The 22985-nt window shown below is 42.6% G+C and overlaps 1 protein-coding gene across 3 annotated transcripts in view; it reads left to right on the top strand.

The window, feature by feature from the left end:
* Positions 1-22985, top strand: part of LOC138206637 (reelin-like) — a 94069-nt gene that overhangs the window by 18620 nt on the left and 52464 nt on the right. For all 3 annotated transcript variants that reach the window (XM_069163478.1, XM_069163477.1, XM_069163476.1), the window contains exons 2-3: positions 2848-2955; positions 20192-20330. In XM_069163478.1, coding sequence (XP_069019579.1) covers positions 2848-2955; positions 20192-20330 — 247 coding nt within the window. The remainder of the gene's footprint in view (positions 1-2847; positions 2956-20191; positions 20331-22985) is intronic.

Raw genomic sequence — 22985 nt, 5'->3', positions numbered from 1 at the left:
AAGTACCCCCACAGGTGATTGGATCTGATCTCATCTGATCTCATCTGATTGGCTCATCTGTCTGATGCGAGTGAGAGAGGGGTGTTAGAGGAGTGACTAAATAATTTAGATCTTGGATTTGTATTGATCAAGTAGTGCTGCTCTCCACGGGCCACTCCACTAACCCGTCTCTCCACATCCCTCTACGCCCCTGTTCTTGTTTTTCGATTGTAACCTTGTGCCCCAAGCTTTGCCTCAAAACTGAGTTCAGGTACACTGCTGCAAGGGAGCAGAAAATGCATGAGAAGGGAATAGATGGGGATTTCTACAGGGATTCCTCAAATGGGAGTGAAGCTGGAAGAAAAGTGTAAGCAGTGGCTACAGAGAAAAGGCATAGTGGAGGAAGAAACAAAATCTTTTGTTTGCATGTATGTGTGTAGCACATATGAAGGTGTCTGTGTAGAGTAATGGAGTGTGTGTAACCTTGGTGATGCAGGTCAATGGAAGTGCAGAAATTCGCGTTTTGTGTGTACCGAAGCTGGTGAAGCTCGGTCCAACTTGGGGCATTAAGCTCAGTCCATTACTCCATTAAATACTGCATCATGCTCCGGCCTTGGATCAATACAACATAATGTAAACACTGATAACATATCTCACCACGCTGCGGAATGGATTTGTTGAATAGGTAATGTATTCTGGGAATCCAAAATGGCACAAATGAAGAGCACATGTATGCATCGTATGAACATGATAATTGCTTGTTTGAATAGGGAGGCCTTTTCCCTCCATTCTGTGGATATTGCCGTGTTAGAGGTGCACTGAGCAACATGGATTGAATATGATAATGCTTCTGTTGCCAAGCAAAATATCTGTCTTTCTCACAATACAGCTTCTTGTACACGCTGTACATGCTGATAGAATTTGGCAGTGCTCGCAGCTGACAAGAAAAAGGAAATTACTTGTTGCTCACACAGTTATTACAGCCATTCATACGAATTATGTGCACATAATTGAGATTTTTTTTTTCTATTTGATTTGCTAATGATAAAAAAAAATTATGTTTCAGTTGGAGGATATTTCATAGGGATGAGTGGTGACCGCAAACCGCTCTGTATTTTGATTGGTTGATATTTTAGGATAATTAATTTAATATTCTTTGTTGAATTCAGGCAGTACATTATGTTTTTTTTCCCCACTGTCCAACAAGTTTGGTTTCTGTTTTAGATATAGAAACCAAGCTTATAATGTAGTTGATGCATGCTCATTGTGTTTACTCTGTTTTTCAGGTATGCAAGGTTGTAGCTGATAACTAAAACAAAAAAAACATGAATGGAGTTTTAATGAAACAAGTGTGAATTACAAGCATGGATCCTATCGCTTAGGTGGCTGTAACTATATGATGTGTAAATAGTTGGATTTCTGTGTGAAGATTTTAGACAGGAGGACAGAGGTGGAAATGTCTGGATTCAATAACAGTGTTGTGAGATGAATTATTTAGGCTTTGATATGGAGGAGAGAAAGAGAGGGAAGAGATGGACTGAACTGCACACTTAAGACGCGATGTAACACATCCAATATACACAAGGAGAACACACACATTCAAACACACATGCAAACGCCAGGCGCCTTGTGTAGGGACAAGTTAATGGAGTCACCCAGACAGGCAGGCAGACGGGGCCACACAGGAGTCTGCTCTCCCCAGATTTCCACAATGAAACCCACCAAACTTAGAAGAACGAACGCCCCGAGACCATAGTGACATGTTGCTATTGTTACTAAAACACAGTAATGCTGCGGGTGTCTCCTCCTTTTCCGATTTAGTTTTCCCACCATAAGCAGGGGGATTCCACAGTCAGGAAATAACAATGCCTCCATCTTTCTCCGCTCCAAACGGTTTTATTCCTCAATGTGTAAAAGTGTTTTTTTTGGGAGAGTGTTTTCCTTTGAGCCGCAGACTGTTCCCCTGTGCTCTGATCTGTCTGGCTGGAAGCAGTCCAGTGGCTAAGCTCTCTTCCTCCAGTGATGCTGCCGACTCTGTGGTCCCGTCACTCAGGGCCGTTGTTTACTGGGCGGATCAATAGTTAACTTGCTGCTGGATATACTAAGCCGTGGATGTGCTCAGCTGGATAATAGACCTCTGGCAGGTTTCAGATCTGGTGCTGTTTGTGGTGACCTGTGATGAATAAAGACTTAGCAAGGCTATCAGGGTTTCATCCAATTAGCTCATCAGTCTCGTCTAATATGGTTGTCAATAGGGACAGGCTTTGATTAAAGTACGGTGATTTGTTCAGGATGAGGTAGATTACATTCGGGCACTGTTGCCTTTGAGAAAGTCAGTGAGGTGAGGACGTTGTACTATTTCCTTTTCAACAACTTTGAAGTGACTCAATCCCCCATTTTAGCTGTAACTGTGCTCCCGTGTTTGTGTCTGTATACTGTATGTGTGTGACATTGTAGATTTTGCTTTAACACCTCCTCCTGCAGGGTGTTTGGTCTCATTGGCATCCCAGTTAATGGCCACTTTAAATTTCTATCTCTGCTCATTGTGCTCATTTTCAGCAGGATGTTAGTGAGCTGTAGTGTGTGTATAAACTTCCAGACTTCCTGTCCACACGCGTGTACATCACACCGACTAATTATCTGTGCAGCTTGCAAATGAAGTGTAAACGTAACTTAGTACTTGTGATCTCTAACACTTAATCAGTGGTGAATTACAACTTAGTTTCCTGTCCTCCTGTGAGGTATACGGGGGCGCTACAACATGAGTGATTTATTTTATTTAAAAAACAAATTTTGGGGAAGATTTTTGCAGTAACAGCCTTGAGAGTAAATCCAATATTAAATATCATATTTTTCCTCCCTCTTCAGTAACCATCTCTACCAGCGTATCCTTTGATGGTCTGCTTGTGACTGGCCTCTACACCTCCACGCCAGTCCAGTCTGCTCCCATCCCTGCTCCGGCTGCGTTTGGCTTTGGTAAGTAATGCTCCTTTTGGCAATACATTAGTTGTTCTTTTTAGCACTGACAAACCCTCACATACTTGAAATAGTATCTTAGTACTGGGACTATAAAGTATCACAGTGAGCATGGCCCAGCTCAGTGATCCACATCCGTTCCCAGAATACGCATAAGACCACTTCCCCACTCCTTTTGTGACAGGCTGTGATGGATGAGGAGTGGGGATGATGGGACCACGGGTTCGGCCAGCTGGGTTTTCATTGATGTTTGAGAGAAGAAAAACTGAAAACTGAATATGAGATGGATGAGAGGACACTGCAGCACAAAGCAGAGCCCTCTGACAGACAAAGCAAACTAAAATAACTAATGATCATCAGGTTGGCTTGTCAAATGTTGCATAAAACTTTCAGTGGTCAGTCTGAATTGCGTATTGGCATTTGGTGTACCCAAAAGACATTTATTTGCTAATTATTGGTTTAGCAATAAATGATTTGCAATTTTACGTGATTGTTGGTTTGCAAACAATTGTTTTTATCCTGTATTTACATTTTCTTTGCATTTTTTTGCACGTGCAGCTTTAATGTTTTATCTAAATTAACTTCTCTCTGTTAATTATGTGTCACATTTATTAATTATACTGCAAAAAATGTACCAAAATTTTGAATTCTTAAAAATTCTTTTGACAAGTGAAGTCTAGTTACACAGTAAGGATGCAACTGAATTATATCAATAGCAACTCATTTCTTGTCACACAACAAGGGTTTTTAGACTCAGATGAAGTGTGTGCGGATGGAGCCCCTGTGTGCTCGGGTGGGAGCTCTCTTGGGGCAATGAAGCAGCCATAAAGAACTCCTTGGAGAACAGGCCTACTGGCCCAGAACTGCTGCCCAGCGGGTTCACTTATCCTGACTAACTCCACTGTTCCTCGGATGCTGACTTCACCCTGGCTGGGGCAGCTTTTCACTCTTGGCAGCTCTGTTTAGTGGGGAGGCATCCAAGCAAGGATTGCGTCACCTTTGTTTCACTCTAATTATTTGAAAAGTTTTAAGCGTACGGCTGCAGACACTGATAGGCAGCAGCTTGTGGAACTGAGTTTCTGCACGGTCTGTGTTTAAACAAGTCTGCAAAGCCTTCGGATACAGCATGTGTAATCTGTTGAGCAGTGACGTTGTCCAGGTTTCACAGCACCAGTTAGTCATTTAGTCCTCAGCTGAAGAGCTCTCTGCACTTAGTTTCTCTGCTCCAATTCTCCTGCGTCATCTCCCAGTGTGGGCTCCAGGACTCTACGGAGCAACAAGCACATGCAGAATCAATGCTGTGATAAAGGTGAAACTATAGGGTGATTTATTACAGCCATATTGTCTGAGGTGGGACTGCTTACAGTTTGATTTGTTTTTTCCTTACTTCATTTGTCTGTACAATTATTAGGTAGATGGGATTTTTATGAGACACTCTCAGTATCGTAGTGTCAGCAGCCCGGCTGGTCTGCAGACCACAGTGGTACGTCTGGGGATTATTCAGCCTTGGGAGAGCTGAAGAAGAGAGAACGCGCTTCATCACTGGGCTCATGGAAACCCAATGACATTTCCGTGCATAAGAGAGACAGTGTTTGAGCAAAATGCTTTGAAGAATAGAGTGAGATGCTGCTTGATGTCCAATGTTCTGACAAATTTAAAGAGACCCGTGAAGACAAAAGGGTCATGCAACTCCAAGAGGGAGTTTCATGAGAATGGTGTTTGGGGGAGAGCATCTAAGAGAGGGTGTGACTTTAATCCCCCCTGAATGAAGGCCTGTAGGGGACACGGCTAACACGTGGACAGCAACATTCATACACTCACATGGAGTACAATAGAAATACCCACCCACTCTCACTCAAGAGCACACACACATACACTCCAGCTGTGTACAGTTATTGAAGTGGTGGAACATGTGGCTCACAGATGGATCAGAACCCACATGAACTCTTGTCAGGGAAGAATGAAACCTCCCTGCACGGCCGCCACAGGATCGCACACAGGGAGAAGATCGGTGCTGAATTCAGATTGCTGAAGGTTTTTGAAATTTGAAATTGCAACTTAATGCCAAGCATAAGGGAAGGAAGACAGCCCATTGCTTATTTTTGCTGGGTTGATATTAATGGACAAAAATATGGGGAGCTGTGGAGACAGAGAAGTTAGTGTTTCTACGCTGTGTGTGGGGATGTCCAGTGGTTGGTGTGGTCAAAGCTGTGGCAACAAGCCGACAGGATGACTGCACAGTGGCCTCTGAAGAGAGAGTTCCTCTCAGCCTTATGTGTTACCCTTCACTGCTTTATACCGCAACTCATAAAAGCAGTGCCAATGAGCATGACCACACCGCATGCAAATACACATGCTCTATCATTGGGTCTCCTCATGCCCTGTGTTTTGGTTTCGTCCTTCCTTTTTATATTTCTGCCTCAGTGCCGCAATATCTCAGAAATGTCTTGAAGGCAATTTTTTCAAATGTGGCACAAATGTTCCTTTGGTCGCAAAGATGAACTGATTAGAATTTGGTCAAATATCACTGTAACCTCACAAAACATAACTCAACAATTCATGTGTTAATAATGACAAATTTTACTCAAATTTCTAACAGGATAATATTATATGATTATTTTTTATTTCCAAAAGGTCAAATGTTAAAGTCACTGTGACGTCATACTTTTCTGTAAAAACACTTTTCCAGTCATTGTTCAACACTATAATTCAGGAACAGAAGCAGAGATTCTGACCATATCTCACATTTTTCTGGATACTGAATCAGTGACACTAATTTTGTGGTGATTGTATAGATCTTCTATGTTGAAGATGTGTGTGAAGCATCCACGTTTTAGAAACTGAAGTTTCTTTACCTCAACATCCATCTTTGAAACATTGTGTACTGTCATGACTATGTGCTCTACCAGGATCAATTTTATTGGCCAAATTCAGTCAAAGTCTACACTGCATATATTATATGAGTCTGGACAGACATGGATTTAAACTGAACTTGACTGGTTAGCAGATTCAAACAACTGTGAGGCGGCAATTCTACTTTTGGTCTCTCAAAATCCTGTTGGTAGATTCCCTCACATGTAGTCACACAAACACCATCACACGGAGACAAGAAGTGAGCCTTTTATTGTCTTCCACTCCCTCTGAATTAAAATGCACTACATTTGTAATAAAATTGTTTTGCTTTGAGGGACTGACTTTTTTACTGCATGGTCAGACCACAACACCCACACTCTGTTGAATTAGCTGATGTGTGATGAAGCAGTTGGAGTGGCTATTAAGGTAGACTAAGGAAAGCCATCTCTGGCTTTCTGGGCTGAGCTGCGGCTCCAGTTGTCCAAGGCTCATTCCTCCGCTGCCTAAAGGCAAGAGATCCCCACTTGCTGCTGGGGGGGGGGGGGGGGGGGGGGGGGCTAACCACAGACCTTTATGATGTTGTAATTGCTCTGCTGTGGCTGGTGCTGAATCAGACAAACTGGAGCTCAAAACAATGTTATGTTTGGGAGCCATGCCCACTCAAAACAGGCAGAACACAAGAGTCTAAATTGATTGTGTTTTTTATAAATGTACCCAAACGGGGCAGATAAACTAGTCTGGCTAAGGCACTCTGCAGCAATTATTCTATTTCAAGGTGGCAGGGGTTGGCAGGAAAGACTACTTTTCATTTTGGAATTAATATTGTTACGACATACAGTTAATGGATTAGGTAGGGTGTGTCGTTTCATTTCATAATGTATAGCAGATTTTGACAACCCAAATACTCATTAGAGATCTTTGCAACATGTTTTAGATTGAAACTTGTGGATGTTATACAGTATGTATGTGTATAGTAACATGCCTGAAAGGGATGTCTACACGCATTGCCAGAGAAGCAACATGAGTCTGGACTGACTCAGCTGCTGGAGAATTCCAACTGCTTCGTGTTTTTCCCTATTTTCACTTTTATTCCATTAAGAGCGCTCTCTTTCCAGTCCGGCCTCTTGGCTTTCTGAAAGGAACTCGCACAGTTTTCAAACTCGCGTCTACAAAGATTTTACGATGAAAGCAATAACTTATGTACATTGTCATAACTTTGATTCATTTGCTTTAGGTATCATAATAACAGTTTGCTGTTTTATGCCACACAGCAATAATTAGGGTGATGCATTGCACCCCACAAGCCAGAGATTTGATGGAAATAAATGTAATGTGGTCTGATTTGTATTGCTCCCCTAATGGCAAAATGTTTCCCATCACATCACTATCCATTCAAACACAAAGACAGAATAAGCTTTCAATCTAAATGTGTCCTGCTAACTTATAATTACGATAATAAACATGCGCTTGAAGGGAGAAGAGAGCTTTCAAAATAGATGGGAGGGAAATGGATTGGCAAAAACACCAATCTGGGGCTGACAAAGTGTGTGAGATTAAAGGAATAAGTGTGAGTGCAAAGTGAGAGGGGGGAATTGGAGAAAGTGTGCATGAAAAATGGCAAATAGGGACCAATGAGGGAGAGACAGTATATGAATGATATAAGGAGGGGGAAGGAAGGAAAGAAGATGAGAGGTTGGCGTTCCATCACTCCCTCTGACGGAGTGGCTGATTGGTGTTGCCTTGCCAATGCTGAGCTGCTTAGAAACTGGTCATTGATTGATGGCTCGTTTGCAGGGTGATGTTTATTTTGTCGTTAATTTGCATATTTGTATGTATTTGCGGGGCGGTCGGCTTCTGCTAGCAAGGATCAGTCCCCATTTCAATATGATGGATCTGGCTGTCTGACAAAATGGACAGCTTAGTGACGGGGACATCCAGCCGACACTCTGTTCCCATGACGGATGGGCTCATGCTAACACACAGCCCGAGTAGAGATGAAATCCTGCTGCACCTTGACCTGTGGAGGAGGGGCCAGAGAGGGTCTGCAGCCAAAAGTCTAATCATGCTATACACACATTTAACTCTCAAATGTATAGCCTTGATAGTTAGCGACGCAGGACTAGCTTGATTTTTTTTAATCAAACACTTACCTCCATTGTATTCCTCAAACTATTTGCCTTTATAAATGTTCTTTTGTTAAAAAGTCAAAAATTATCTTAAGAAACATGTTTAAAATGTTTTCCACTAAAAGGTATATCAAAGCACATCCTTGGGACCTGAGGTGTAAAATAATTTTTGATAACATTATGCTGGATAAACATTGTAGATAACAATGCCGTCATTTCCAGTTTGTCCTTGTGGTAGTTGTCTTGTTGCTTCAGTGCCTACACATGGGCACATTGATACAGGAGTGTGTTTATTTGTAATATTGTACTGCACTGCATCTAGGTTACACGTCTAGTGAAGAGCAGCATTTTCTTTGATATTGGTGGATTTTAATGCCAACGGCTCTGCAAATGAAGATTCACTGGAGGCTACTGGTGATGAGGAATTAGTTTTTGTGTCAATCATTAATCAGATTACTGAAAAGCAGAACTAGAGCATGAAAATGACAAGTAGTACATGACGGAATTACATATAGTAACCTCAGCCACTTAAACCCCTGTAAACCCTCTGTAAACGCACAAGTTTTACACACCAAATTTCCAACTATTAAAGCCAGAAGATGTCACAAACACACTTTCTCCTGGAAAATGTTGCGGTCACAGCCAAAGAGAAGGAAAGAGATGCCACGAATTCCAAAAGCTGATGGATGCTCTTAAAGACACATCTGTCCATCCACGCTGAGCCACAAAACTGTGGAACAGTGCACTCTAATTGCCATATGTAAGGTCGCTAGTGACCCGTGGTATGTCATAGTGTTTTAAAGGTTACTCATACATTTGTGGGTTTACAGGATTGATGCAGAAAAAGACAAATGTAGAAATACTCAATCATCCATGATTGTTCCTTTTTTATTATGCATAATTATGCATTCAAATCCAGATATCCACACACTCATCCATCTCAAGGCTGAAGGTCAGCTTTCAGCACCCTTTTGACACCAAGCCAGATTGAATGTCAGACAGAATGTCAGACTATGAGAGATGGCAGCTCATCATGTCAGTATTTATAGAGACACGCTCACAGGTGTGTTTCCTACTGAACAAAGGCTTGTTTTGCAACCTCTGTGTTTTCTCAAACAGTCCCAGGAGAGCACAAGTGTGCTTCTGCAATCCCCCCCCTCCCCTTCCTCCCAATCAGTGGGATGATGAGAAAAACAGAAGGATATACTGTGTATGGAAAGATGGAGGATAAAGAGCAATGATATAGAGGAAGGGTGGTGAAGGGAGCAGGGGAGGGGTGAGAGAAGGGGTTCCCATGGGGAGAGAAGCTGTCAGTCCCTAGGAGACATCAAACGCGATGCAGCCCTGTGATCAGCCTGCTCCCTGGCTCTCTGCTGACAGCTCCCTGACTGTGCCGCTTAGACTCCTTCATACACTCACACACACACACACACACACACACACACACACACACACACACACACACACACACACACACACACACACACACACACACACACACACACACGTATACACTTGCTTGCTACCATAAGAGCTCTAACACTCACCAACTTATCCATTCATACCCCAACACATTCAAATTCCACACTCATGCTGATTCTCATACATAGGATGTGCATCTGTGACACATTTGCTCTGATATCCATCCTCATAATAACCTTGAAGACTGCCAAAGTTCCCCTGTTGCAACTCTGTCAAGGACACCACACAGTCCCAAACTGTTGCTCCTGCACTGTTGGCCAAACAGAGGCTAGGTGGTGCTGGCAGCAGCGATGATGTTGATAATGATGATGATGACTTATCTAAGCCATTACTCCTTCTCTGCTCAGGGCTGAGGCACCAAAGGCAGATCCCTCCTGATGATGAATTCATTAGTGCAGAAGATGAAATGAGTTGTCAGGAGCAGGGTTATGTATGGGAGGTGATTTGTGCTCTCTGCAGCACGGTGTCAGATCAGACTGGAGATCGGCTGGGTCGGCTCGTTATAAATCTCCCTGCTTTGCTGGCACAGGACTTCCCCACCCTTTTCGCCCAGCCTGAGTGTCCTGGAGGCTGCTAACAGGTGGCTAAACATTTGCATGCTCTCAGAGTCCAGAGCAATACTTGGGAAATTATGCACCGTAAGTCAGAAGTAGAGTCTCTTCATGCGCAAAAACCTTCTTTCAGGCAAAAAGCAACTCCACCTTGAAAGAATTCAAACAGAATACAACATCATTCATTATTAATTTGAGGTAGACCCACAGCAGTAGAGTTGGCTATACATCCCGACAGCATAGGTCTGGACCCTCAGGTGTGATGCTGCAGTCGAACTGCTGGAGCACTGCTGCTGGGAATTAACTGGTTCACTTCATGGACACGAGCTCTCCACTCAAAAACACAGTCCCTTCTTTGAACTCCCATGGCTTCACTATAGGTGTGCTTACATTTGTATGTGTGTGCGAGTGCCTGTCTTCATGCCTCTATTTGTGTCTTAGAGTGCTTGTGTATGTGTGTTTATATTTTCTCTGTGAGAGCACACACGTATTTGTGTGCACATGCTGAGCTTTTGCTTTTCTTTGCTGTATTTTTTGCATCCAAATGTACGGTAAAAAAGGTCCAGGGTGACTGAGAAAGCAGAAATAGAGGAAAGCGGGAGCTGGACTCCCTGTGATAGAGATTTCAAAGTGGTGCGTGAGCTGTTGGGCAGTTTTATTTATTTTTTTTATTTTTTTTTATCCTGCAGGAGAGAGCAGCAGGCGTAGGCTGTTTCTCCCATGTGTGGTCTCTCTTGAGCAGAGCAATGTTATTTTCTACCATGCAGAGAGGGTGGTAACATGCCAGAGAGAATGAGAGAGAAATAAAGATAGAATAAAGACAGAGAGGGCTTTGACTCAAAGACTGCTCAGATTGACACATTTCTGTGAACGCTAGTGGGTTTGCATCATTTCAACACAGAGGCAAGCTCACTTTGAAATTTGTCTTTGTTGTGTTGTGATATAAAACTCCTTGCATTCTATACCTCCACATTCACCTTGCGAGTGTGTGGGTATCTGTGGTTCTGGTGTTCAAACTGAGAGGAAGTGATTTTACAAAGTGTTCTCCACAAAGTGCATGCCAACCGAGCGGCACTCTTAGGTCTATTCATTTTTAAAGTTCCCTTGCAGAGCGTATTAGATGCAGTGGAAGTGCTCCTTCTGACTATGAGCTGAGGAAGCTTAGTGGTTCTACTGGTTTCTCCCTGTAGGGCCCTGACGGGATTTGGCCCGCCAACCTCTAAAAGCCTTTGAGACGAACAGGAACGCTTTACTGCCTGGCCCATTTTTGTTTGGTTTTACATTATATACAAGTTGTCTGTGAACAACTCACCCAGATCCATTCTGACCCATATTTTGGCAGTGAAAATAGTTTCTGACCTTCTCTTTGTTTTGCCCTCCTTAAGAGAACCAGTCTGTTACTGTGATTAGTTCACTACCTCCCAGCACTCCTCTGTCAGACCAGGCTCAGCTCCAGCCTCCTCCATGAACACATTTAGATGCACACACATGCTGTGTATACACACACACGCAAATGCAGCACAGGCACCATGCCATGCTTTCCCAAGGCTTTCCACTGGCTCCTCACCTGTCGCCCCAGGTCTCTATCTCTCAAGCTCAACATGTGTGTCAGGACAGGGCCTGCGAGACCATGGCCTCACCAGTTTGTTTGTTTGCTGCATTGACGGGTGGAGAGCAGGGGTGTGGGTGCAAGAAATTAGCACAAGTCAAATCAGATTAATTCACCCTCAACTCAAACTATTAGCCGAGGAGTCGTGTTGAATTAAAAATCAAATTAGCCCTGGCGCCTGCCGGTAAAGCTGTGGTGTGTGCCTGCCAAGCTACAATGACACACACCCACAGAAGGCAGCTGCTCATAGGCTTTGCTGGTGGATGGATGTATGGATGGACGGAGAGTTGGAAAAAGAAACTGGTGCTCAAGGACTGGAGGGGTGGGGGAAGGGGAGTTTAGTGACTTTGCCACCCAATGTGGTAAGCTTCTCCTGGGGCACAAAGCTGGATGTCCTCCACTTGGTGCCATGTCATTATCAGTAGGCCTTTCAGCAACACTTCACCTTGATGGTTTACATAACACACACACACACACACACACACACACACACACACACACACACACACACACACACACACACACACACACACACACACACACACACACACACACACACACACACACACATCTTGAGCCTGGGACTGCATTTAGTTTTTTTAGCAGTCCCCTGTCTCCCATTTTCACTATCAAAAACACAAAGGGAAGGTAAAAGGGAATTTCATTTTTATATAACTTGGATGTTATTGTCATAGTTTTGGCCATCCTTCCTATCAGTAATGATAACATTACTAAAAAGAGGCCCAATTCGACAAGAAACATATAATATCTGATGATCAAACAAGTTTCAAACAGCCCTGGTCAAACTTATTTGGAAGAGAAAATAAATCCATCACAGATCTTCTTTCTGGATCAACTCTAAACCACCGTACTAATAGTAGGTAGTTTTTCTCTTAAATGAGGGATTTTTATAACATTTCAGGTCAGCTGATTTCAGGTTTGGTTTGATAAGAGACTTCCTCAATTAATATGATTAGAATAATCTGGTTCTGTCCATGTACTCACACACCCAGATTGGAAATTCAAGGATGTGTTTTGGCTGTGCATCCTTTGATCAGCTATTCCATGCTAGGAGGTTAGCCTTTAAAAGCTGGACAGACAGTCTGTGATTTTTATTAATCTGGTGTGATGTAACACACTACACATTTTCAACAGTGTTTTCTGCACAGCCACAACCTGTGACATCTCTGCTCACAATCCACATGTGAAACAACAGGCCACAACGTGGAGCTCAGACTGAACTAGGGCTGAGCGATATGGCCACAGGTTTTTTTTAATCTCCATTTGTTTAAATGTTGTGGGCTAGTCACGGTTCCTAAATGCACTTAAGTGAGTACAATGTCACTTGTGCTTCTAAATGACCACAACAATGAAAATAAGACCCAAATAAACGGGAATAGTCCATTCAGCAGTATACAGTATGTGGCATATACAGTACATGCATATACATGCATTTGGGTATATGATATGTGTGTTTGTGAGTGTGCGAGTGTGCCTTTGAGATAAATTGCAGGTCTGTGCAAAGTAGTAGAAGTCTCATCTATCACAGAGGGCGGGGTTCCAAAACACACACACACACACACACACACACACACACACACACACACACACACACACACACACACACACACACACACACACACACACACACACACATACTTGTTTGATTCAGAGCAACATTCATTTCAATTATAGCACATTAGTTCAGGAGGCTGTATTATGCTCCACTAGTGTTCCTGTACTCCATTTATCATTCATGCTCCTACGGCTTGTGGCTCTTGATCACTGAAAGGAAACAGTACTCCAACATTGAACTCACTGCTTATTTTCTCTGTGCTTTTAGTTTTCAGCTACTAGTTTTGACAACACACTGTATATGGAGCATGTTACAGAAGTGTACAAATTATTATATTAGTTGAATATTTATATTAAATAATTGTTCGCGTATGAGCATATGCTTTTGTGTGAAGTAGTCTCTCTCTTATTCAGCTGGTTAGAGCCATACTGGCAGCTCCTACAATAAGCCGTAGATATGTATTTTTGTGTGTGGGTGTGTGTGTGCGTCCTTGCCATCAGGAGTTTATGGATGATGGATGATGGATGCTGTGAGATACAATGGAAGCCTAAATGAAAGAGCAACTGTTCTGTGAATGTGTGCACATGGGCAAAAATTGGTCAGGTGCTTAGAACAAGGGCATGAACACATACAGTTCATTTTGGCGTCATTCACAGAACATTAAGTGGATTGCACTGTGCACACATGGAAACAAGTCTCTTATATACACTAGTGCATCCTCACCGACACAGTGTACTGCTCAGCAGACCTCCAGGTGTCCTTTAATGCCAGTTCAACTTTTTCATTGATATGGCAAACCTCTTCCCCCCACATTTTCCCACAGAGTCTCTTACCCCTTTTCCCCCAGGCCACTGGCATCTTTCTTTACCCATATTAACACACAGCTTCCTCCTGGCAACACTGTGCCAGACCCCTGCCATCACCACAACGTTGCCAACCCGTCTCCATAGCAGTGTGATTGGCAGATGCTGAGATGGATGCCCTGTTCACCCAATGGCAGATCAGAGTTGGTTTGCCATGTGCCGTGAGATCCTGCAGCGGTCCGACTAACCGACTGAGGATGGTACTGGGAAGAAGGGGTTAATGCAACAAACAGACGCACAAAAACACGCACATTGCATGGGATCATTCAGCAGCACAAAGCGTATGGGGTCCCTACTCAGGCTGTCAGTACTGTTGTGATGTATCATTTATGTTGCTGTTGTGTGGCCTTCTCTTGAAACATGATGACAGAGGCATTATTCTGGCTTTTGACAGATTCCCATACATCCACAGGCCTTTAATAACACATGTTAATGCTCCAATAGGTTTATGACAGGTATTAAGAATTACCGCATGAAATATGACCCTTTAATGAGCTTGCTCTCCAAATTATTCCGGTTGGTGTACATTGGATTTCAAAATCTGAGCCAGTGGGAGAATGATTGTTGGTTGTAAGGCTATTATCTGTCTGAGTGTGCAAATACACACACAAACATGCACACAGCTGCCTTGGAGGACAAAAGATGTGAATCATAAACATTAATCTCTGCTTTTTAAATGAGACCCACATTTCTCTGTTAAATCAAAAAATTATTTTGCGAGAAGTGACAAATATAAATTCCCTGGACAAAAATCGAATAATCTAATCTCCTTACAGCACATTACACACTTTGCAAGGTTTTCATTAACGCTCCAAGCAAACTGCTGTGCATGCACATGCATTTTAATTGTGGCTGGTTTTGTATGTGTGTGCACAGGCATACAGAGCTATATGCGTGTGTGTTTATGGTTGTGCGTTCATGGTGCACATGCTGAAGCATTAAAGGCATACATTAATTTATTTATAAGAATTGGTCCACTATAGTAAAATCAGGATGAGTTTACTCAATCTACAATATAAGCAACAAGACCAGATACTTCTAGCCTCCAGAGACTGACATTCATTTTACCACGGCCTTGCTGCCAATCAAAAATGTAGCAGAGAAGACATGTTTAACTGTCTTGAAATCACCTTAACAAACCATTTAACAGGAATCGATACAGTCAAACCAACTCAAACTAATAGTTTCCTGTTGTTCTCAAGCGATACTTTGCTGAAGGACAGTTGTGGAATGAATGCAGAATTCAGTAGCTATTTGCTCCTGACCAGATGTCACGTAGTGTGTACCATTTGATTTTGGTAAATGTGCGCATCAATTTGAATGGAGCGTTTTGCATTCTCGACACCCAGCCACAAAACCTAACTATCAGTTCTAATGCCAGTTCAACCGGCTCCTGCTGGTCCCACAGTGTTAAGCTGCTGCCAGGCTGAGCCACCGATTGCCCATCTGCTCCATCGGGGAGAATTCTCACTCCATCTATTTGACTTGTTTTGAGCTTGGCTGTGGAAAGCTCATTAGCTTTGCAAAGTGCGATGTAGAGAGATTTTAAAGAGGACATGGACAGATGTAAATTGAAGTGTTTACATGTTTAAAAAAAGAAAGACCAGTCCGAATGGAAAAATGTGGAGAGGTCTTTGTGACTGGAGACATGGGCAGACTGAATATGAATAAATAAGAAGCCGTCGACTTCCCACTTCTTTTTTATGGGGCGCTTTAAAAATTCACTACAATTACCAGCAGAGATTGATGTCGGGGTGACACTCCTACAACCAACATATGACCCTTAAAATCCCGACACACCCATTTCCTGTGTCTTTATGTCTGATGGAGTTTGTGTGTGGGCATGCCGTAGAGTGCATGTATAAGCAATTGTGCGTGCGTGTATATGTGTGTGGGGGTTCATATTTATGAAACAAGCTCTGCCCAGTCATACCGTGGGAGTGAGCAGGTCATCTTCCCTTTCCATTAATCACTCCTGACAGCTCACAAGTGCCCAATCTGCATGTGAAAGAACTGCATGTGTTTGTACGTGTGAGCGTGCATGTATTTGCATGCGTTTGTTTGACTGTGGATGTGTGGCTGCAACAGCCCTCCAAGATCCCCCTGTGGCTGCTTATTGAATTAGAAGTGGCTTCTGCTGATGCTTATCTAACATGCAGCATGAATGCATTACTGCTGGCATTTGTACTCCAGCCGCAACTTCTGTCAGTCAGCTCATCAGGTGAGTTATGTGTGTCGATTATGGTGTGATATTTAAGTCCCAAAATGTTTCAACTAAAAAGTAAAAGTTGAAAATATTTCTTTCATTTTTTTATTTAAGATATTAAAACAACTTAATGTATAGGCAAGTACCTCCTATCAATCACCCAATAACAGGTGGAAGAAAAGCCACCTGTCATTGGGTGATTGATAGGAAGTATTTGTCTCATGGATTAACACAACTGCATCAAGGACTGTCAGTGCATCCTCAGAAATTATTTGAATAAATAGTTACAAAAACAGAGACAAATAAACCACAAAATATTGACAGAAAAGAAGCATAAGCATCTGTAAACTGGCAGAGATTATGCTAACAGCACTGACAAAGAGCTCAGAGGTCAGCTGAGTGAGGATTGGATTCATGAACAGTTTTTCAGTTGGTGGGACCCAAGCGTACAAGGACACAGGAAGGCCTTTGTTATGTATTTTCATTTCACAACTTGTCTTTCGATTTCTCTGCTCATTCCCAGGACTGAACCAGGAATGGCCGAGCTTTTTTTTCTTTCTGTCCAGGTTGACTAAAGCTCGTTGCTTTACTGGAACATTTGGGATTTGGATCGCAGTGAATAATAGTGATTTTCTCTCTCTCTCTCTCTCTCTCTCTCTCTCTCTCTCTCTCTCTCTCTCTCTCTCTCTCGCTCCTCACCCAGACATGAAAGGAATAAGGGATCGTTATTTGCATTTTTATGCCTGAGTGTATTTTTCAAGTGGGAATAGAAATTCTATGTGCAGTGTCAAGTCCCAGTGCTGCTGTGTCCTGGAGTGCATCAGTCTACCTTTTCATCTTTACCCTAGCCTAACCACGCTCTGCTTTTCTTTAGCCATACCTTTAGCTCTTACCTCTCTTTGCCTCGCTTTCTTCGTGTCTTACTCTCCCTGTTTTATGCCATTTTCTTAGTTTTTCTAAGTTTCTGAGTTTGTCAAGTGTAAGTGTGTGAACACTCTAAAACTTTTGTTTGTTGCAGATACACTGCCTTGCCTTTTTTTCACCCTCATTGATGACTGAAAGCACAGCAAATGAATGGAGTGATTTGAATGTCTGATGTTTGTTTTTCTGTCCTTCAGTGCATTCTCTCTTTTCCTGCCATCTCCTTTGCTCAGTCTGTCGCTCATCATCACCTCAGCTCCCTCTTTCTGTTTGTCTTTGCGGCTTTCCACATAGTGTTTCCATTTCCATGAGCGCTAAGCTTGTATTATGCACATCTGCAGGGGTTCTCAAATTGCACCATGGCAATGTGGTGAGACATATTACACGGAGCGTCTTTTCTTCTTCTGCCACAAAATTGGACAATTAATGCCAAAACTGTTGTTTTGACTGCCTTGGTTGCGGCAATAAATATGTGGCTCGTATCAGCAAGGAAATTGTCATGGAAGTGTCGCTCGTTCGTGTCAGAGGGGGTTAAAAAGAGAGAAGATGTATGGGTATGTCACTGCCTGCTTCCCTGAGTACTACATAAGGCCAGCACAGAAACAATTTCTGTTGTTCTGTTTGTCAGCGGTAAAGATAGGGTGCTGAAGAGATCTTGCTCAGGCAAACAAGATGGCAATAATCCTAGACAGTAATGTGTGTTTATGTGTGTTTCCTTGTGTGAGCGTTAATGCGTTAGTACACGCTCAGGAGTAAATTGTGGCCATTACACAGAGGGATTATGGCCAAGGTGATTGGAGAACAGCAGTCCTATTAGTGGGTGATAACATCTCATTCTGTTATTACACACTGGCACCTCCTTAGCATGGTTAAAGGCTGCTTTGCTTGACACCTCATAAATCTGACATTAAAACCCCATGCTGCCTTCACTGGCACATAATGACACAATATGTTGTCATATGAAGATGTTGTAAATTATGTATCTTAGATTATTTTTCAATTTGAATTCCAGTTAAAGTATTTGATGTTCCTCTACATGATAAGAACATTTACAATTCATGGGTTAAAGGACACCTTTGGGAATTTCATAACGTAACCAAAACAATGCATGTCGCTCAATGTAAAAACAAACATGTTTAATCTCACGGTAATGGTAATTCGGTTTGTTTGTAGTAGGGCACACACATACACATCAATGTAAATTTCATGCAGCAACACAAATGAAAACATGCACACACACACACACACACACACACACACACACACACACACACACACACACATATATATAGCTGGCCTTGTCAAACAGATACATTTACGGTGCTGTCGACATTGTGCGTATTTATGGATGTAATCTGTGAGGTCAGATTTATTACTGTCAGAAATGGGCGGAATTATTTCTCTTTAAATAATTAGTTTTTACACACACACACACACACACACACACACACACACACACACACACACACATTTGATTTGCACATTGATTCTGGGGATATTAAAGCTTCAGTGTTATTAATCATTGCTGATTATTTTTTCAGTGAATTAAGTTATGATAGAGGAGAGGAGAGGAGGATGGAGAGGGACAGGGAGAGGAGGGGAGGGGAGGGGAGGGGAGGGGAGGGGAGGGGAGGGGAGGGGAGGGGAGGGGAAGGGAGGGGACGGGGGGATTGTTTGCAGGTTATAAAGAGCAGAAGTCTGCCACCAGAGCACTGCAGCTTAGAGCACATCTTTAGCCATAGATGTGACATCACATACATTTTTAAAATGGCTGAATGTGTTTGGTCTGTGCGCACTAGACCGCTCTGTGTTGACGTACTATTGTAGAATTATGACAAATGCTTATCTGTCTGGGAAATGAATACTCTCGTTGTGTTTGCATTGGTGATAGTTCCTGCACAGTTTGGACGCCTCTTCACTGACATTACAAAGTCATTTTGTTACAGTAAATTATTAAACTGTTCCGAAAGTCTGCTCAGTGATTGATGAGTCTGGTGGTGTCCTGCCCTTGCCCTCTGCGATATAAAGCAAAGATTGTGTGACATGATGTCATTCCGTCGATGCAATCATAGCTGGACACTGGTCATGAATAAGAGCACTGTTATGGAGTGTCAGCTCACAGGGAAGGAGTAAAGAAGGAGAGGGTTGAAAAAAAATACCTGATGAAAGGAGAGAAGTAGAAAGGGATATCAAGGAATGTAAGAAGAAAAAAGAAATTGAAGGATACTTTTGGATTTAAAAAAAAGTAACATGGCGTGAGATCAAACAAGTAAAGGAGGAAATTAAAAGAAACAGAAAGAAGTGAAGATGTGGTTAAGCTGGAGATGCACATAAAAATCTCTTGTTTTCACTATTATTAGTCCTTAATATCACACTGTTTCTTGTGGATCTCTTTTATTTCCAGACTTACGCTGGCTTGTCTGTGAGAAGAGTTGTCATATTACGTATTGCTCTTTCAGTGTACTCTGTCTTACCAAACATTATTGGAGCCTTTTAATTTCATGCAAGTAGTTTTAGTTTGACTTTGCTACAAATCCTCTCTCACGGAGCAGAATTTTGTATTTTAATGTGATTTCTATACGGTTTTACTTCATTTCATTATAGTATGAAAATGACCTGAACAGATTTGCTTGGTAATCCATCACAATGAGCACATTTTTTTTTGGTCTGTTTGCCGTTGGGAAACTCATGAGAGTTGGTTACCAAAATTCAGTCTAGGAGGCAGTGGATTAAATGTAATCCTTAACATCACGTCCGGTTTTTATAATTGTTTGCCTTTTGTGTGGTTTTCTGAAAATGTAGCTCATAGATGCAGTGATATGTGGGACCCCTCTGAGTGCACACCACTGGTCCCGACTATAAAAATCCTATATCAAGGCTTACCACAAAATGATAATCTATTTTTTACTCAGACAAATGCTGACATGTAAGGGTGGAAAAAAAAAATTGAAAATCTGGAAAAACTATGACAAAACACCAGTTTAGTTTTGCTGTCTCTCTCTCATCTCCTTTTCGCCTTTTGCTTCTTCTCTTCTCCTCTCTCGTCCAGGTGTGATGCCAGATCGTCAATTTGGTGGGACCCAATTTGTTTGCAGTGTGGTGGCTTCCCATGTCAGCCACCAGCCCTCGACCAGCTTCAGCTTTGTGTGGATCGCCCCACCGCCGGGCACGGGCTGCGTCAATTTCCTGTAAGTCATGTGCATATATGTACGGCGTAAGGCTTGTGAAGAGGAGTTAAACACTAAGAGAGAACAGGACAGAGAAACTGCAGAGGAGTGGCCTCGTGATCCTGACTAGGACCTTTACAGCTGCCATGTGTCTAACCCAGACATGGAAGTTATAAACTATAGCAATAATATCTGTTAATGTCGTGTGGCCCCATATTGACCCAGTAAGCTTGAGAGAGGCTTATATCAGCTGACATCATGGGCGGTTTTCTCTCTGCCTGAGCCACAGAAAGGATGTCCAAAGGCCATCCTGTCAGAGAAAGCATTCATGATGGCTCGAAAGAGGTTAAATTGGGGACACAGTAAGTGTGTGTGTTTATATCCTGATTGCCTTGCTGGACATGGCCTATGCTGTGACAGGTGTGAATGTTAGTGCTTTTACCCTGATGAGAATTAACGGAAATACTGTATCTCCATGCTCTCATTCAGTGCGTTCCTCTGCTCGTTGGGAAATGTTTGAGCGGCTGGTCAGATCCACCCATCCCCTGAGGATGGGTGGATACGGATACACACACTCCTTTTGCCAATAAAATGACAAGAAATGACATTTCATAAAAGCATCAGTAAGAAACACTTATCTATTCCCACTATAGATCAAATGCTTTGACCTTTAAATGGACTTTTAGCTCATTGCAGCAAACTTTGGAGCCATCCAGTTGCTCAGGGACAATGAGCAGATAATTTTGCTTTCTTGTGTCTGTCTGTTGTAGGTGATACTCACTGTGCTTCCTTGAATCCAGCATGTTGTTCGATTGGCAGCAGTAGGAACAGATGTAATTTAATATGTTTGAGAACAGCCTCTGCCTTTCTTTTTTCTCTTTTTCATTCCCTTTTCCATTGTCTTGTCTTGCTCTTAATCATTTTCTCCATTTCTGTCTGTTGAAAACACCCTATAACTCTCTTTCCCTCGACTTCTCTTGGCTTTTGATTTACGGTCTTATGCTGATAGTCAGTCAAAATGCAATTAGCAGCTGTGGCTGAGGAAGGAAAAGGAGGAATTCCAAAGGCTCTGCTGCATGCAAAGTCACAGCAGCACAGCAGCATGTTACAAAAGTCTATGAGAAATTGTCTCACAAAGGTAAGTGTTTATATGTTTGATTAGGATCATTCTTACACTTTTTGACAAAATGAAATCTAAAACTGAAAAAGTCCCCATCATCGTGATGTTAATGCTTGGGTCGTCAAACTGCAAATTAATCCCTCATTGTTCTTTAATGTTCCCGTCATCCTCTTTCAAAACTTGAAATACATTGCAAATTGCACATCAATGTTTCATAAAAATACGCAACTAAATTAAACATTTTGGCAGTACCCACAAAAAGCCCTCAATGAATTCCTGGAGGGGACACGATAGTCTTTCAGACAGAGACTTTTATGGACAGACTCACAGAAAAAGATTGACTGGGGAATTTGCTGAAGTGGAGCAACCATTTAGACAATATCCACTGAGCCAAACAGATTTACTGGCTTTTTTGTCTGCCAGCAAACACATTTACTGTGGAGTGTGTGTCAGCTTACAAGGACTGTGTTTTTCCCTTGAATTTGTGTGTGTGCCCATGCGTGTGCTGTGTGTTTGCATGAGTGTAAACCACAGAGCAGCAGCGTGCCAGTGCCGATGACAGTGCGGCTGGCAGGGGGCCACGACTGTATGACAATAAGGGCCCCCGTGGCTGACCTTATCAAAGTCAGCCAGTCACACTCCAGCTGGCTGGAAACTGCTCTTCTCGCACAAACACACACTTACACAAACACTCCTCCTTCACCCTGTTCCACTCCGCAGCTCCCATCTCCACCGGTATAGCCTCGTCTCCAGAGCTAGCCTCCATGGAAGCTTCAGTGGAGGAATTCAACAGGCCGGGCCTTTCTCTCAGGCCCACCTTGGGTGCCACACTAAATTTTCCAGGACCAAATTGTCAGTGTTGTTACCCTAGAGGTTGAGATTTGGTCAGAAAGCTGTAGCTTTCACTGTCAGTCAGATTTGTTTATGCATCTTTGTTTATATGAATAAACTCTTTGCAAGAATGCAGCTTCGGAAAAAAAAAATGCTCCGGACATTGTCAAGTCAGAGAAGGCAATAACAATATGAGGCTTTGAAGGAACAGAAATTAAGTTTGTCTTCACTGTACAACATGTAAATAATTCAACCTCTTGCCCTTGCTCACAACATTCCTGCCCTGATTGATACAAGGATTTCTTCCCACAAGCTTCGTCCATGAGTGTTTAAATTAAAGCCATAGATATCTTATGTCCTTCAGAGGACCGTAGCCGGTCCGCCGCTGCATTAATATGGGCCCTGTGAGCAGTTTTATGGGCCATATTGTGGGAGTGTTCCTGGTAACAGATCACTAGCAGGACTGTGATAGAGTGCAGTGAGATGGGCATCCAGAAGAACTCATTTCCTGGGTGGCTGTAAATTGCCACCTAAAGAGAAGGGGGAGACCTTGTAGGAGAAAAGGCGAGGAGGTGGAGGAGTAGGAAGAACACAAGTGTATACATGCAGACATGGCCAACCACTTGGTACGCTTACACCTCATAGAAACAATGCTCCTCTCTCTGAAAAGTGTTTAAATTAAAAGCTCTATTGTCATGCAGAGTTGCATGCCTTTGGTTTTCCAC

This window comes from Embiotoca jacksoni, unplaced genomic scaffold, assembly GCF_022577435.1.
Source record: "Embiotoca jacksoni isolate LCO1_2020_lvr unplaced genomic scaffold, fEmbJac1.0.p SCAF_3, whole genome shotgun sequence".
NCBI classification, from domain to species: Eukaryota; Metazoa; Chordata; class Actinopteri; family Embiotocidae; genus Embiotoca; species Embiotoca jacksoni.
The sequence above is the reverse complement of the archived record's forward strand: the minus strand, read 5'-3'. Positions and strand labels throughout refer to the sequence as shown.